This window comes from Mirounga angustirostris, unplaced genomic scaffold, assembly GCF_029215605.1.
Source record: "Mirounga angustirostris isolate CCGP_5_RB_7025 unplaced genomic scaffold, mMirAng1.0.hap1 SCAF_4, whole genome shotgun sequence".
Taxonomy (NCBI): domain Eukaryota; kingdom Metazoa; phylum Chordata; class Mammalia; order Carnivora; family Phocidae; genus Mirounga; species Mirounga angustirostris.
In genome coordinates this window covers 9147431-9165699 of record NW_026991712.1, presented here as the reverse complement: position 1 = coordinate 9165699, position 18269 = coordinate 9147431, and the positions used below count along the sequence as shown (strand labels likewise).

General features: G+C 49.0%; 1 protein-coding gene across 1 annotated transcript in view; it reads left to right on the top strand.

Annotated features, from left to right (window-relative positions):
- TG (thyroglobulin) overlaps positions 1-18269 on the top strand; it is a 241089-nt gene that overhangs the window by 81014 nt on the left and 141806 nt on the right. The window contains exons 28-34 of the mRNA XM_045895844.3: positions 555-620; positions 2710-2790; positions 7748-7885; positions 8848-9024; positions 10347-10458; positions 12321-12400; positions 13319-13462. Of these exons, the coding sequence (XP_045751800.3) occupies positions 555-620; positions 2710-2790; positions 7748-7885; positions 8848-9024; positions 10347-10458; positions 12321-12400; positions 13319-13462 (798 nt within the window). The remainder of the gene's footprint in view (positions 1-554; positions 621-2709; positions 2791-7747; positions 7886-8847; positions 9025-10346; positions 10459-12320; positions 12401-13318; positions 13463-18269) is intronic.

Below are 18269 nucleotides of genomic sequence, written 5' to 3'. Positions count from 1 at the left end.
AGAGCAAACACAACCATCAAGGCAAAGCTAATTTCATCTGGATGATTCCGGAGAAGTGTAGTATGGCAGAAAGGAAAACTGAATAATATTAGTAATGAATCTAATAATGGCAGCTACCCATCATAGGGTGCTTATCAAATGTTGAGGGCTACAGAAGACGGTTTACCCCATTTCCACCCTCACAATTACCATCCCCATTTGCCCACAAAGCAAGAGTCTCAGAGGGCTTACTTGGACAATTAACACAGCACCCGAGTCTCTATGGGCTTGGTTCTCTTTCGGCCAATCCCCAGTTCCTTCAGTGACTCTCTCACGGTTTCCGGGCCCCTCCCCGTGATAATCTCTTGGGTGCCCCACGTGAGACACCCAGGGCCTGACCAGCTCTGGTTTTGTACCAGGGAACTGGAAGATAGCTCCATGATGCTCTCTTTTTGGGGCATGCACCTTGATAGGAAACAGAGTTCTCAGGTCGGGAGGGGGCCCGTGTGGGAGAGGTGGGTCAGCGTGAGAATAAGCACATTCAAGCTCATGAAAATAAACATCTGTCTTTGCAGTTCTAGCAGCCGTGGAAGGAACTCTGGACACCATTACCAGCTTCCAGCAGGTTTATCTCTGGAAAGGTGAGCTGTGGTGCCGAGGGAGTGAGCGGGACACGGATTACACCAGACTTTCTGGCCCCACCTCTCGTTCATGGGGGCACCCTGCTCCGCAGAGAGAAAACAGTAGAGATTTGCTTTCCAAATGAGTGCTCTGTGTGGCATAGAAGGGCCTGATTCTCATCAGATAAGATGCCAAACCCTAGAAGAAACATGAAAAGTGTAGAAGCCCCAGGGCGCCTGGGTGGCTCAGTTGGTTAAGTGACTGCCTTCGGCTCAGGTCATGATCCTGGAGTCCGTGGATCGAGTCCCGCATCGGGCTCCCTGCTCGGCGGGGAGCCTGCTTCTCCCTCTGACCCTCCCCCCTCTCATGCTCTCTCTCTCTATCTCATTCTCTCTCTCAAATAAATAAATAAAATCTTAAAAAAAAAAAAAAAAAGAAAAGTGTAGAAGCCCCAGAAAGGAAGGGGGAAGGAAGCATGGCTTCCTGTGAGATCAGGTTTGCTGACCCCGAGCTGTCCTTGTTACGGGGAGGGAGCTCTGAGGCCGCTGCTGGCCAGGGAGACATTTCTCCAGGAGACTCGGCCACAGGGCTCACTCCCCCTGAGGTCAGGGTGAGGGGACGTGTTCCCCCATGGTGGTGACATGTCCCCTGCTTAGAGGTAGTGCCCCTGCGTGTGCGTGGGGCAGGCTGGGGCTCCAGATAAAACCCACATTCAGCGTCTCCTTTCTGCTTTGTTTGTCCTCCTCTGAATTTGCTGAGCATTGACCAAGTGCCTACTCAGAGTGGGGACCGTGCAAGGCATTTGGGATGAGTCTGAATAGGATGGGATGAGAGAGATGGGCGAGGCACAGCCTTCACCTGTAGGGAGTTCCAGCCTCAGGAGGCAGCAGGTACAGCAGACCCATACAAGCCCTGGCCATGGGGCTAGTGGGAGGATGGGGACAGATCCCGCCCCACATCACTTCCCTTCTCTTCCCGGGATCCCTCCTCACCTTTGTTGGGTGCCCATAGAGACAGGACTGGTGACCTGTTTCTGTGCCTGTGAAGGGAGATAGTGGGAAGGAGCATAGAGTGTGGGGTGGGGTCACTGGGTGTGATTTCTGGTTGCATTACTCACCGCCTTGCGGCCTCGTGCACATCAGTTATACCCTCCCAGCCCTGTCTCCTCACGGGCAGCATGACAATAAGAGCGCTTGCCCGCACACAGCTGCATGAACTCGGGCAAGGGGGCGCAGTGCCTAGTGCATCCTGGCTGCTAACTCATGCTGGTGGAGGCGAGGATGGATGGAGGGCATGAGGAAGAAGGAGGAAGAAAAGGAGGGACAGGAGAAAAAGAAAAGGAGGGTGCCCACCATATTCTCATTTTAAAGTGATTTAATGAGATTATACACTTCTTTTCTCATTTGGCCTCCTTATAAGGTAGCTATATAAGGGGAAAGCATTTTATTCATTTTGCAGACAAGAACAACCAGGCATGGAGAGGTTCGGTGAAATGCCCCCTGGGTTCCCGGGGTGGGACCCAGACTCTGGCTCCAAGTTCATTGCTTCCTAGTTATCAAACATTTCTGACAAATAAGCTGCTAGCTGGTGAAGAATTAGGATATTTGCCGCCCTGAGCAGAAGCACCCAAAAGCTTGTCTGATGCCCTGTTCTCTCCATAGGCTCACTCTGTTTTCATGGAAGACAAGTTCCTAACTTGGAGATTTTATTTAATTTTTTCAAATTTTAATTCATCTACTTTCCATCTGTATATTCTGGGATAAGTTACTTCATCTTTACACATCTCTGTTTTCTCAAGAGTAAATGACAGTGTCACTCCTTACCTTCACAGAGCGTTGTAGAGGCCAATATTTATGAACTCATTTTGTTAATTTTGCGATGAGTCATTTCAATACCGAGGACAATAATGATTCTGTTAATGAGAGGTTGACTGATGTTTCATCAAAGGCCAAAGGTCTCTGCTACTGGATTTGTTCCAGATCCTGTCTTGGGCACCTGGATATGGACTGTGAGGATTTCCCACATTGCCATTTTGTTGACAAGAGGAGTACCTCCCTTTTCCCACCCCAACAGAACAACAACAATCTTTTTTTTTTTTTTCCTTCCTAGATTCTGACATGGGGTCCCGGTCTGAGTCTCTGGGATGTAGAAGAGACATGGAACCCAGGCCAGACTCTCCAACGGAAACAGGTACCAACCCCAAACCTTTTTCTATACTTGGGTGCCTGGCTGTGGAGATAAGAGGGTGATGCCAAGCGTCTGATTCGAGCAGGGCCCCATTAGCATCCCTGCATGTTGCAGCCAGGGCCTTCCCTCTCAGCTCTTAACCCAGTTATTCACTTCACAAATGCGGACAGCTCCTCAGAGGGGAGACTGGCACAGAAAGTAAAGTGAAATCATGGCAGAATCATCATTGCTCCTGGAAAAGAAAACGACCATAACAACAAAACCCAGCAAGAACTATTCAAGAGCAAGCTTCCGCTGACTGTGGTCGGAGAGTGTAAATGAAATGTACAGATTCTGGAATTGTTTCGTGAATGAGATTTCTAGAGAGTCTTTTGAGAAAGGGTCATTTTACTCCGTGGAGTAATCCATACATTATGGGTGTATGTAATCCATACATTAATAGGGACAGAATGTATGTGCTGAGACACTCTATTCCTAGCATCTGCAATTGTGATTTCTTAGGTGGGGCTACACCTCAGGGTGGGAGCAGGGAGGAGCGGGGAGAGGGAGAGGAAGGAGGAGGAGGAGGAGCAGGGGAGGGTTGGGTAGGGTGGAGTAGACAGGCGAAGGGAGAGGGGAGCACAGGGGAGACAGCGTGGCACCATGGGAGGAACACCACATTGCAAAGCAGATAGATTAGGGCTTGAGCCACCTTTTTTTGCTACTTACACTAACTGCACAACTGTGGGTACTTTGCTCACCTTCTAAGAGCCTTGGTTCATCATGTGTAGAATGTACCTCGCTTTCCACTAATCCAATTATAGTACATGCTGGGTAAGACACCTGGCACATTGCCTGGTACTTAACAGATGCCACCCAAATCGTAGCTTCTCATTCCCAGGGCTTCTGTCCAGCTCAAATGACATAAGGCACAAAACCCACCCCAAATGGGGCTCATACCATAGTAGTTTGGCTGGCTGAGTTCATTCTGCATTCGTAGAGTTGCAGGACCCGAGGGCTGTGCCCTGGTTTAGAGTACAGATTCTCAGGCCAGGAGAACAGGCTCTAAACCCCAGCTCTGACCCCTCTGCCTGTGCAACCCTGAGTCACCTTCCCTGAGCCTCAGTTTCTCCCTCAATAAAGGAGAGAGAGAGAAAGAGCAGTCCCCAGGAGCCGGGGCAATTGTGGGGATTAGAGTAGGGAATGCTGAAAATTACAGTGGCACTGAGCAGGTGCTCAGAAATGGGTGGCTGTTATTCTGTGGTGGCCGTGGCATTGGTGGTGATGATCCTAGCACTGAGCCTGGCTCATGGCAAGCCTTCTGTAAAGTTCTGTCCCCAGTCCTCTCTCCTCCCGCGTTGCGTGTCAGTCAGCAGGTCCCCGTTTGGCATGGAAACTAGGGTCAGAGTACATACTCCTGTCCAGTGCTCTTCGCGGTGGTGTCTTCTGCACCTTCGGAGGCCTTCCGGTGGAAGTGTCAATTTTGCCAGCAGGGTGGTGGGAGTGGGTGGGTGGGCGCCTGCGCAGGAGGCTGCCCCTCCTTGCTCTCATAAGCAAGCACGCGGCTGGGTTCCTTCTGCACGATGACCTGGATGGACCCTTACCTTTCTGATCTTTGCCCAAGCAAATTGGCAGCTTTGTGTTGCCTTGGGAGCCTCCTGAACACATGGCTGGCGTTCAAGTTAATCTGCTGCCAGCCTTCATTTTTCTGCTGAAGCAAGGGTGAGTTCAACACTCACCTGGGAGGGGAGCAGAAGAGAGCAAGCCCCCTTCTTGAGCCTCCGGGTGGCAGGGCCTCCATCTGGTGCTTCATAGGCATCATCTTGCAAAGGTTAGGGCAACTCTGCTGACTAGTGTCATTGTTCCCACTTTTTCAGTGAGACGCACGAGGTCTCTAGTGCTTCCGTATCACCCGGTTAAGCGAGTCCAGCACTGACTGAGCAGCGCCAGGACTCAAGCTGTGGTCAGCTGCCTCCGAAGCCTGGGTTCTTCTGAACACCAGCCATTCCCTGGCACAGTGTGGGCTCCAGAGCTGAGTCCTAGTGGCCCCGGCTGACGGAGCAGACGGGTTTTGTTTGATTTGCGGAGCAGACTTCTTCTTCTTCTTTTTTTTTTTTTTAAACTGAGCCAATATTTTTTAACTTGGGAGATTTTATATAAAAATTGAGATTTCAAGCTTCTCTAGAGAAAAACAGAGGAAAAAAAAACTGGCTTCACATTTCTGCCTGGCGACCGTCCTCTGAGCTGAGTTGTGCTGCCCTTGCCGTCAGGGACCAGCTCGCCCATTGGCCCCAGTCCCTGCCTAGCACCAGGCACCCCTGCCGGCCTGCCTCCCCTGGGGCACTTGTGTTTGGGGCTCCCCCACCTTAGCAGGGGCGGGGGGAGCAGGGGCGGGGGGAGCAGACAGCTCACGGCAAGGTACAGGTGAATGACTTCTGTACAATCCATCATTATACCCTGCGTCGGTCCACATCTATGGAACCATCACATGACTCTCACAGGAAGGACCCCCCCCCACTCCTCCCACCAGAAGGGGAGCTGGGCCCCTCCCCCCCAAGACCTTGGAAGGAATCAGGGTGAATGCACCCAGCTCTGCTCGGCTTTCCCTTTCTCGGCTGATTACATTCCTGGGCTGAGGAAGATAACACCCCTGCAGGAGAGACCCCTTTGATCCACTCCTGTAAGGCTGGCTGGGCCCAGGCCCACTTCCCTGCCTTGTTTACCTGGCCTGTGCTCTTCGGTGTCCCCCAGAACGGCCTCCCCGGTTCAGAGTACAGTGAGGATTGTCCCCTTTCTGCTCCAGGTCACTTCAATTAGCCTGAGTGTTTGAGACACACACAGGGAAGCCCGCAAGAACAGCCTCCTATCTGGCAAGGCCGGTATCAGCCTCCTTGCGTTCAGGGGGAGGGCAAAGTTTGGAGAGAACAAGAGGAAGATGAAGTCTTCCTAATATGGCACGTAAACCAAACAAACTGAGTGGCTACGTGTTCGTTCTCTCATCCACCAGACAGACCGGTTTTGAGCACAAACGCTGTGCCCTCAGACATTGGCAGACTAGCAAGAATTCCCAGATGCCGGCTGCTGTATGATAACACGGCAATGGCTCTAAGGGGCAGGTGTCAGGTGCGGTGAGGATGCAGGGCCGGAGGATGCTGGGTGCCCCAAAGGAGGCAGAAAGGCTTCACAGAGGAGCCTGGAAGGATCTGCAGCCATTTCCAGGGAACACGAGGGAGGTGTTCCAGGCAAGAGGAATGGCATGTGCAAAGTCTCCAAGGACAGAGTGGGATTGAAGGAACTTCAAGTTTGCCTTTAGGTCTCTTGTGTCCTTCCCTTCTCTTCCCTTCCCTTCCCTTCCCTTCCCTTCCCTTCCCTTCCCTTCCTTTCCCTTCCCTTCCCTTCCCTTCCCTTCCCTTCCCTTCCCTCCCCTCCCTTCCCCTCCCCTCCCCTCCCCTCCCCTTCCTTCCTTCCTTCCTTCCTTTTTTCTTTTTCTTCCTTTCCTTTCCTTTCCTTTCCTTTCCTTTCCTTTCCTTTCCTTTCCTTCCCTTCCCTTCCCTTCCCTTCCCTTCCTTTTCTTTTCTTTTCTTTTCTTTTCTTTTCTTTTCTTTTCTTTTCTTTTCTTTTCTTTTCTTTTCTTTTCTTTCTTTCTTTCTTTCTTTCTTTCTTTCTTTCTTTCCTTCTTTCCTTCTTTCCTTCTTTCTTTCTTTCTTTCTTTCTTTCTTTCTTTCTTTCTTTCTTTTTCTTCCTTTCCTTTCCTTTTTTTTTCTTTCTTACTCTGCTGTCTTAACAGGTGATCTGTGCTTTCCTACCTTGTGCCAGGCATCATGAAGCACAGAGACAGGCATGCAAACTGTCCACTGGACAATCATGTGAAGTGCAAGAACCCAAGGGGCTGGGGTGGTCCAGAGGAGGGGCAGCAACATGGTCTCTGGGGTCTCACCCAGGGCTATCTGGCCTTGCAGATGTTAGTAAAGCTTTTATCTCCTTTGGCGGTTTCTGTTGGTGAAAAAGTTCAGTCTTCAGGTGCCTGCTCTCCAGAGCATGGAAAGTGGGCTCCTGGGAAGATGCTCAAGCCCAAGGCAGGTCCATGTGGCATGTAATGCTCTAGTCCCTCAGCACTGGTGAGCCTCTTTATCGAGCTACAGAACATCAGAGCCAGAGGGAACAGCATTGGCCCTGAAGTATAGGAGGACTAGGTAGGTGAGGAAGGGGGTGAGCACGGACAACAGTCCTGGGGCAGCAAGCAGTGTGGCAAGGCTTCGGGAGTGTAAGTTGAGGCAACTGGAAATAAAGCTTAAAATTCAGGTAGAGCTTGGACCAAGAAGAAAGCTTGGACTTCTGTCCTGTGGGCAGCAGGGCACCCAGAAAGAGCCTTCAGCCAGCGATCATGGCACATGAAGATACAAGGAGAGACTAAGGGATAGTCAAGTTGGAGCTTTCAGGTGGGGCAGAGCAGAGTTGAAAGTGGTCACACAGATGAAGGCTGCCATTTGGGAGAGAGATAGGACCTCTGGTGCCTTCAAAAGATAGGAGCAGCAGTGGTTCAAAGTGATGGATTTGACCTCACAACTTCCTAATGGTGGAATGGGGTGCTGTGGTCAGCCCAGACATGTCACTTAGGGCTCTGGGGGCATTGGCCAGATATCCTGTGGGAGGAAGTCCTGCCTTGGGTGAAAAGTTGAACCAAATGGCTCCCAAGGTTTCTTCCAAACTAAGATTCTAAGATTTTGCAACTCTATAATTTTTAGGACCTTTTGAAACCTTCTGAACCCTTCCTGCCTGGCTAGACTCCCGGCCCTATGGCTTCCAGACCTGCTCTGACTTCACACAGCCTAAAAACAAGTGTGTGCGTGTGTGTCTGTGTGTGTGTGTGTGTGAGAGAGAGACACACACACACACACAGTTGGGGGTAGGAGGTGGGGGACAGAGAGAGACTCATCGTAGAGATAAAGCACAGGAAGTTGACTCTCTCCTTCTTCTTTAGATTTGACGACAGAACTTTTCTCCCCTGTGGACCTTAACCAGGTCATTGTCAATGGAAACCGATCCCTGCCCATCCAGCAGCAATGGCTTTTCAAACACTTGTTTTCACCTCAGCAGGCAAACCTGTGGTGCCTGTCTCGTAAGTATCCTCGGACCTCATCCTTCCTCTTCTAGATCCTCCGGTCAGGCAACGTAGACCCAGTTTAACAATTCTTGATAAATAGATATGGTGAAACTCAATAGTATAACTCAGGGATCACTTCAGTATTATACCATCAATAATACAGGAGAAAGATAAGACATAACCTATATCTTCAAGAAGCTTATAGTATAGATCATCTCTACTCTATTCCCAGAACCTATCATCCACCCATCCATCCATCCATCCATCCATCCATCCATCATCCACCCATCCATCCATCCATCCATCCATCCATCCATCCATCCATTCATCCATTCATCCACCCACCCATCCATCCATTTATCCATCATCCATCCATCCATCCATCCATCTATCCATCCATCCATCTATCCATCCATCCTTTACCCAATAGGCATGTGCTATGTTTAGCACATGCTATGTTCTAAACTTTGTGTTTGACCTTGGGGATGAGAAAACAAAAGAAGATGAATTAACTATGACCTCTCCCTGTGAGGAAGCTACCATATACCAGTGGAAAAGTCTGACATGGGAGTGGGAGCAGGGGAGATCATTCACAGAGTTCACAAAGTTTTTACAGTCCTGTGGCCTCTGGTCTGAAGATCCCAACTGCCCCTGAGATGGTCCTGGGTAGATCCAATGGAATTTTGCCTTGTCTCCTCCTGTATTTCTGTGTGTGCAGCTCACTCTTCACCTTCTTAGACTTTGCCTTTATTCAGAGCCACATGGACTCGCTGTTTGATGCACAATCCTCTCCCCAGCTAGCAGAATCCCAGTATTTTTTTGGGGGGGGGTGCTCCAGACTTGGTATTCTCAACTGTTCTGGGCTTCTGTCCTCCGAGGAGGAATCCCTACCAGGCATTTCTTCCCGGTAGGTCCTATGAAGTTTCCTTTCCTGCAGGCCTCCCAAGGACTAAAACCCATTGCTCTCTTGCCTGCAGGCTGTATCCAAGAGCCCTCTTTCTGTCAGCTGGTGGAGATAAAAGACAGTGCACCCTTGTATTTCACCTGCACCCTCTACCCAGAGGCCCAGGTGTGTGACGATGTCATGGAGTCCAATCCCAAGGGCTGCAGACTGATCCTACCCCACAGGCCAAAGACCCTGTTCCGGAAGAAAGGTGAGTGCTTGGTGGGATCTGCACAAACTGCATTTCCAGTGGGCTCCTGACTCTGTGGTTTTAGAAATATCCAGATTAGCTTATTCTTCTTTTTAAAATTAAAGTTACTCATGATCCTTGTAGCAATGTGAAACCATTTAGAAACACATGAAGCTGACGATAGAGAATAATCCTGTTCTGCACTCCCACTCCTCAATAAAAGCTGCTGTTAATGCACTTATCAGTTAAAATTCCATTTGACTCTATATTACAGAAAATACCAGCAGTGGCTTTAACAAGATTGCAGTTGATTTGTTTCCTCAGAGGACATTAATGACACTGTTTTTTTTTTTTTTTGGTGGGGGGAGTGTCTTTTTCCCCTTGTGCAGCCTCCATTTCTTTCAAGATGGTATCGTTCTTCATTTACTGTTCTATCTGTGCTGGATATTCTCAGATATCTGGTGACCCTTGATTTTACACTCAAATATAAGAAAAGTGTCCAGAAGCTGATTGGGAGACTTGGAGTATGTGGCGAGAGCTTGCTGACTTGATGTTTCCCTGTAGGATAATCTAGTTCGGCCACCCTTTGCGGAGTCCCTTAGGTCATTATTTTTAGGTCCTTCCTGTGCAGGAATCTTATAATATCTGGCCTGGGGTCATGAACCTGGCTGTAATTGGTTTGGATGCCAAATAAGATTGGAAGATGAAAGTCTCAACCTTCATCATGTGGATGAACTCGAAAGAATCCCCTAGTTTCAGTGTATGACTCCCACCATCAACTCCACTTGGTGCACCCAAGAGATCCTCTCTTTTTTGTCCTCTCCAGAGAATAAACCTTCCACCTTCTTCTATGGTGGGGAGAGGGCACTCGTCCACTATGCAAAAAAGAAGAAGCCATCTGGAGACCCCATTGCTTCTTAAAGAGATGTCCAGTCTATCCTGGTTTAGTCCACCTTCATCCCAATGACGCCAATACTTAAACTTTTGGGGATTCCAGAAGGTGGATAGGGTTGTTTCTTCTTCTTCCCACAGAAAAGTTGAGAATTCAGCTTTCTTAGGTCTACAAAGTCAAATTCTTACTCCTCTGTGTGCTTTCTAGATTCCAGAACTTCATTGCTCCATACCTTCTTCTATTTTCTTTATCCTTGTGGGTGTGAGCCTTTACAAGATTCCCCTTACTGTTATTTTAGTGAGATTTGGGAGGAGAGCAGAAGTGTGTGAGTTTAATATGCCATCTTTAATTGGAAGCTCTCAATCTGATGCGTACACCCTTATCCTCATATTTTCATGGATACAACAAATTTCTCCCTAAATAATATAATTTCTTTATTCCCCCTGTGTAGTTTTACTGAGAGATAAAGTGAAGAACTTCTACACTCGCTTGCCATTCCAAACACTGACGGGGATTTCCATTAGAAACAAAGTGCCCATGTCTGAAAAATCCATTTCCAATGGGTAAGCTACATCCGTCCCTTCAAGTATTTATTATTAAGATTTTTCTACGTCCATAAAGACAGTGACTTAATCTAAGTTAAAGGCACACACCTAAAAAACTGCAAACCCAAAGCAAAGAGTGAAAAGGTCATGAGGAGGTGACCATACCTAAAAACCATGGCTAAGTTACTGATACGAAACACAAAATTTAGCCCTGAATGTCAAGTCAGCTGACACAAAAGGGAAACACTGACCCATGTCTTATTAGTTAGTAACAATTATCAAGCACTGTAATTAACTGGATCAGCCAAGACTTACTGTGCTGTATGCAGAATCTGGAGAGCCGGTTGAACTTTTAACAGGATCACAAACTTATAAGGACTTTTAATTTGACTTATTATTTTTAAAAATATGTTATATTTAGCTAGTTAGCTGTGATTTAGATGTTTTAATTGAAAGTGACATTTCTGTCAGCCCAGTCTATGGATCTCACCCATCAGAATCACCAAGAGGACTTTTTACAAACCACATTCCTGGGTCCTTCCCTGGACTTACTGAATCAGCATTTCCTGGGATGGGACTCAAGAATCTGAATTTTCAGTAAGACTCTCCTCCTGGTGATTTTTTTCTACTTTAGAATTCGAGAGTCATTGGTCTATGATCTATTGGTCTATGAAGTGTTGTTGATTTATGAAACTGTGTCATGTTGCTAGTGTTGAAGATCTGCTTCTGAAAATGAACTTAAAAAGATGCTACAGGATAGACTGTCTTGAGATTTGGCGGGGCACCACCTGTGATGATGGGACAGGGTTAGAGAAGGAGGGGTGGAACCAGGGATCGGCCTGATCCTGGTGCGAAGGGTGGTTCCATGGGAAAGCACCTCATCCAGGCTGGAGTTTAGCATTGGGCTTCCAAGGAAGGAGGCCAAAGTGATGGGTGGGCCGGTGGGTGGATGGGCAGGACTCTGGGAGAGGGAACCATGGGGCAAGTGGTCCACAGGCATCAGGGCAGAGATGCAGTCAGCACTGGAAAAAACTGCCCAGGACATGGAGGCTTTATCCACTGGGATGTGACTTGGGTTCAGGGGCTCCTAAGACAGGGCAGAAGAATGGCAAGAACGAGGCAGGGTCCCCACCCCGAAAAGGAGCTGAGGGGTTGAGTGAGCTCTCAGGAGTCAGGAATGAGTGATGTGATCAGAACTGGGACATTCGATCAGGGTGAGAGAAGTTAGAACTGAGTCCAGGAGCACTGGCTTGGAGCTACTACGTTTCTCCAAGACTGGTCCTAGAAGCTGAGGTTGGGGTCTAGCAGCCATACCGAGTTATTAAGGAAAGTAGGTCCTGGGATGGGGCCTGGATGTGCTGACCCAGCAAAGAGGGGCACGTTCTTGGAGTGTGATTAGCCGACATTGCAGAGCGGACATGGAAGGAGGCTGGGTCAGGGGACAAGTGCAGGTATTTGCCAACAGACACCTGGCTGGATCACTCCAGCCATACGCCCATGGAATCCCCCATTTCTGAATACGCCTTCCCTACCACCTCTTCCCTTTCCCAGAGCCCAAAGCTGGACTTTCTCCCAATCTGAAAGGATTGTAGGGGCATATTCAGGATGCTAGGTGAGCTTGGCTTAGAGACTGGCACATAACAGGCAGAGAATAAATGCTTGATGGATGAATGAACCAAGAAATGAAGGAGGAAAGAGTCGAATTCTGTTTTCAGAAGGAACTTCAAAGCTAGGAATCCACTCATGCGTACTGGCCAAAGGACTCCCACTTTCGGTAATCATGAAGAAAGGAGCCCCTAGAAGTAAGAATGACCGTAACTCAGTAGGCCGTGGGCCACCTGCACATATCCTCTTGCCCTCTATTTCTGTTCTCACGTCAGCTTCTTCGAATGTGAACAGCTGTGTGATGCCGACCCGTGCTGCACCAGCTTTGGCTTTCTCAATGTTTCCCAGTTAAAAGGTAATAGTGATGGGGCGCCTGGGCGGCTCAGTCGTTAAGCGTCTGCCTTCGGCTCAGGTCATGGTCCCAGGGTCCTGGGATCGAGCCTGCATCGGGCTCTCTGCTCAGCGGGAAGCTTCCTTCTCCCTCTCCCACTCCCCCTGCTTGTGTTCTCTCTCTTGCTGTCTCTCTCTGTCAAATAAATAAATAAAATCTTAAAAAAAAAAAAAAAGGTAATAGTGATAATAATTCTGCCTGCCTGTGTGCAGCTCTTTGCAGCCTGAAGAGCATGCTCACACCTCTGGTCTTCTTGTGCTGGAAGCGGGGGTTGGGTGTGATCCTTGTTCACAGATGGGAAGTGGGGGCAGGGAGAGGGGAGGTTGCTAATCACTGGGATAGCTGGGATAGCTCCTGGCCCACTAGCTGGGCACCTTTCCACAGCACTTCTGCCCGGCTGAAATGGCCTCCTTCCATACTCCTGTCTCATCTAAGACTCTGCTCAGGCAGCTGGGTGGGATGAACTCTGGATCCATCCCTATGACCTGAGTTGAAAACTTGATTCAGTCACTTCCTAGGGGTGAGATCTTGGCACAGCCACTTAATCAAAGAGCCTCAGCATCCCTCATCAGCAAATAGGAATACATATGCTATCCCCCTCATGCTGTTGCGTGAGGATCAAGTGATACGATGCAAACAGAGCCCCAGCACAGCCCTGGGCACGTGACAGGTGCCCCAGGAGGACTAGCTGCCTCCAACCCTGTGCTCTTAGACCAGAAGCTCATTGCAGTCCAACATTTTTCATCAGTGGCTAAGATCCCGCCTGGAATGCAGTAGAGTACCCCAAATATCTCCTGGTGAATGAGTTTGCAGAATTTCTCTCACTCAGATACAATCTTCCATCATGATCATTTTCCTCATCCTGGTTCCTCTTTGCTCCAGGAGGAGAGGTGACATGCCTAACTCTGAACAGCCTGGGACTTCAGACATGCACTGAGGAAAACAGAGGAGCCTGGCGCATTTTTGAGTGTGGCTCCTCTGACACAGAGGTCCGCACCTATCCCTTTGGATGGTACCAGAAACCTGGTGAGTGACCCGTCCCAAACAGCTGTGTGGCCATCTTTAGTCATCCATTTCCCAACCACATATTAGGATGACGTCCTTGGGCTGGGAAGTAGATTAGGCGGCATTCATTGGGTACAAGTGACAGAAACTGACTCTATTCAATGTAAGCAGGAAAGGAATTTATTAGAAAAGTCTGCTCATAGACTCAAAGGAAAGATGACTCACTAGGTCTCGCTAGGTCAGTGACATGAATGTATTCAGCAGGGAGGGATGGACACATCTCCAACATCAGGTTTTGGTGATTATAGTCAAGCTTTAAATTCAAGGGAGAGAGTTTGGCCCAGCTTGGGCTACGCATTCTCCCACTGCCAGAGGGAGGGTGGGGAGGCTTGGGTGACAGTCCCAGCAAGATTGGATGCACTGAGGGAGAGGAGGGTCCCCAAAGTATAGTTAAGATGATGCTGCTGGCCAGGGGAGACCAACAGCTGTGCCCTCTGCCAAGGTCCCTAGTTTTTTGAAACTCGTCAGTTAATCAGGATAATGGGACACATGACAGTTTCAGGGAGGGAGAAGGGGGCACCAATGTATATTTGACAACATACGTGGAGTTGGGATGTCAGGGTCAAGGCAGTGTTGTGTCAGTGTGGGTACTTCACACATATGTGCTGATTATATGCCAGCACATTTTAGGAGCTCAATTTGAAATTGGTGAATGAATGAATGAATGAACGGTCTGCATGGTGTGATGGAGAAGCTCCTGTACTCAAATGAAGAGATAGTAGTATCTTCCCAGATCTGCCATCTACTGTAGGTTTGTCTTTGGAAAAGTCTTCCTTTTCCTCCATTTCTCCATTGGTAAAACCATGAGGGAGACTCACTCCGGTCCTATCGGCTCCTGCCCTCCAGTGTGTATGGGTATGGGTACACTTGAGGAACAGTGGGGAGCTGCATGGAGACTGGTCATCCTCCCCTTGTGTCCCAGAAGCAAGTTCATAAAGATGCCTCAGATACAAAAAGATTGAAAACCCTGTCTGAGTAGGTGTCCATTGAAGAGGCTGAGCTGAGGTTCATTATCTCCAATCTCTCCTACTAGTGGCTTCCTCCTTAGTTTCAGAGTTGATGACAGGACAGATGCTGGCCCTGCTGGGGCACCTGCCCTGGAAATGAGAGTCATGGGATGTCTGGCTTGAAGGAAACTTAGAGATCCATACTTTGATCTCTGCACTTTTCACATCTCCCAACACAACATGTTGCCCAAAGGAGGGAAGGAGAGGAGAACCGATATGACTCATGCATCTGCTGTGTGTCCACATGTGTGATGTGTCCCTACTCGTGCTGGGGTTTCTACATGGGTGTATAATTCACTAAGCATGACGGCCTGTGGAGTAGGCATTATTTCCTCCTTTTCGAGATGAAGAGATGATGGCATAGAAAGTTGAAGCTACTCAACCAAACCACACAGTGAGAGTCAGGTTGCAAGCCCAGAGCTCACAACCCCAAACTTAACTTTCCTCCGTTTCCATGTTGCCTGGCAGGTCTTCGATATCCCATGAATGATCAGATGGGAAAGTGTCCAGACCCTTTGACTGGTTTTCTCCTAACTCAATTAACTAATAAGCAATTGACTAATACATTGAAAAAAGTAAAATAAAACTGACTAACAAGCTAACAGACCAAAACAGTCAGTGGTTTGGCCTCTGGTTCCAGAGCCATATCCAACTTGAGGGGCCAGGGGTGGGCTCCTTGGTGGAATCTGGCTCTTGGTCCTTGTTCATGAGCCTACTAATCCCAGAGGCATTCCTTGGCTTCAGGTGAGATTTATTTCAAGTTAATTATTAGCAGGCTGAATGGAATCTTCCCTGCTGATGTCTACCTTGAGCATCCTCTGACTGATCCTTGATCTGAATTCACTCAGGGTTAGGGTTATGCTTTTAATTTTATTTTAACATCTTGATTTATTTTAGGAAAGACATTAGGGTTGTATGATGAAAGAGCCTCACTGGGTTTCTATTTAGAGAAGAATGTGCCATATAGGCTTTCACTAACTCACAGGGGCGAGGGAGAAGTGAGTGCCTGCTGAGTGTGGTGGCCCAGCAGGAGACCTGAGGCTAGCTATGGGTATTGAGGGGGCTTTGAAACAGAACTCTTACCCTCCAAAACCTCCCTGCCCCATCTCTCTTCCCATCCCTCTTCCCATTTCCTCATCCCACCAAAGACTGAAAAATGTCATTTTCTGTCTTCATATTGCTCAGGGAAGAGTTGGGTAAAAAGAAGCTTAAGAAATAAGTCATTTGTTCAGGAAGATCATGGGAATCAGACCAGAGTGTTACAACATCATGGCAGGAGTTGGCAACGCAAAGAACACAAGGTGCTCATTGTCCTGACTCGTTCCATCTGTTCTGTTTCTTTTCATCTGACGGCACAGACCACTAGCTTTTTCCAATATATATTTTGTGGGGTCAGGCTGGGGACTCAGAGTTCTGTCCAGAAACTCCAGGCCAGGGGATTAAGAATTCCCAGTGGTACTCTCTTTCCATGGACACTGACTGAGCATGGACCGTGCCCAGGGACTCTGGTGTTACCAATCCAGCCTGCATTCATTGGACTCTTCTGGTATGGCTGGCTGGATAAAACATTCAGAAGCATTAGCTCGTCTAATCCTCACAACCACTGTTAGATGAGGAAAGGGAGGTCCAGGGAGGTTAAGTCACTTGCCCCAGGTCACACAGGAATCGTGTCTTATTCACCCAACTATATTCCATAAAGACTGAGTCAGTCACAAGGAACTAAGTCTGAGTTCTGGCTCTGTCATTTGCCTGCCTGTGCCTTGAAGGGTGCCTGGGACCCCAATCTTCCCCTCTCTGTCAGTCCTGGCACACGAAGCATTAGTTTTTACAGAAAAATTCTTTGCAGGAATTTCCCTAATAGACCTTGCCCTTGATTCTGAACCATGGCTTGGCCATTTGGTGTATTGACATTTATACTGAGCGTTTACCTCAGGGCCCTGATCAGGCTCCAGGCTGAGAGCCAGAGACAAGAAGCATAACATGGGTCCCGTTTCTGAAGAACTAGCCCCGAGGAAGGAGAAAGGAAGTGATACTCACTGAGTTCCTACCACACGTCAAACGCTGTGGGAACACGAGAGGCAGAAGGTGCTGCCTGCAGAGGGATTAACTGGGCTGAGGAGGCAGATGTGAGAGAAACGGAACATCTCTTCAGCCCTAACTGTATGTCACAACCAACTCTAGAGTGCCTTTCCCCCTGTACGAATTTAGTACCCCCTGTGAAGTTGGCTCCATTCCTCTCCCCTCGTGAGGAGATAATTATTCTCTGTGTAATCAGAGAGCTACTCAGGGATGTGGCCAGTGTTCCTGTGGCGGGATCCACCTGGGGAGCGGGGGGGTGCTTCTGGAGCACAGGAAGGGTTATGCAAAAGAGGTTCCAGGGCAAGTCTGGATGTAGATGATGGAGAGCTGGCTGAAGGGAGCGGTGGCCCCCGTGTGGGGACAGGCAGCAGGCCGTGGAGGTGGGGTGCGCCATGGTCTGGCCCTCACAGCCCTCAGGCCTTCAGAGACCTGCTCGCAGCTAATGGGGCAGTCTGAACCAGGCTGCTCGCAGAGCAAGGCCACAGCTTAGCCTCCTGGGACCCGGGAGCAGGGAGCGCCAAGAGCGGACCCCAGAGAGCCCACGGCAATACCCTATCTGATTTTGCTGTCCACAGTGAACAGAAAGTTCCATTGTCAGCTCAGAGCTGAGGCTCATGCTGAGCAACTGTGTATGCAAATGAGGCTGTTTGCAGCCCCTTCCCGGCAGTAGGACCCAGACAGCAAGCATTCTTAGCATCCAGGGTGGGAGTAGTGGGGCCCTGCTCTGTGGTCAGGCAGAGCCCCAGAGCCCAGCGTTTTCTGGAAGGGGCGGGCCTCTGGGGCATTGGTACCTTCCTTTTGCTCTTTGAAGACAACTAGGGCTGCCCATTCTTTCTGCAGCTGTGCATGGCCTGCAAGTGGGGCAGGGTCTCTGGTTTGTTTATAAAGTCAAATGTCGCTTCTAAAAAAAAAAAAAACCAAAAAACAATCAAAGCCACATGGTTCCTGCCCTCTGCTAAGCAAATGCACTTGGACCTTATAGCAATTCTAGATATAGGAACATAACCTGGGAAGGAAATGAAAAGCCCTTCTAATTATGCCTCTGTGCAGTCCTCGTCGAAGGCATAATTAGACGTGTAGGTGGGGTACACAACGGTCCACTCTTCATCCTCACTCGCCTCCTGCCCCCAGCTGCTGCCTGGTACTCAGCACCAAGCTGCCTCTAGGCACCGGGCTGGCATTTTGCAGCAACATCTTCTTTAGTCCCCAAGCAACCCGATGAGGCAGGGCCTGTTGTCACCCCCATTCTGTGCTGTGCTGGCCAGTGTTTCACAGGTGGCAAGGGTGAGGGGAAGCCCTGATTCATGGCGGATGCCACTTGTCGTGGTGTAAATGTCCCCACCACGGCGATTGTAGGCTACCGACTTGCTCTCTGCCTCATCCCAAAGGCACAACCCTATTACGACGTACTGCCAGGAGGTGAGGAAAGGTAAGGAAAGCAACGGCAGCGGAGTCACGTGACCCATTCTCTGCTGAGATGAGCTGCATGCCAGGGCTCCCCAGAATGAGCTCTGACTCACCGAAGGCTTCTGTGATGTGAGACGTTTATATAGTTTCTGGTGATCCGTTAGTACAATAAAATACACTGCGTACTATATGTATACCATAGGCATTCTTTACACTACAACACGACACAGCACAACACAATATAATACAACACACTTGCATAAATGTCTCCTTTG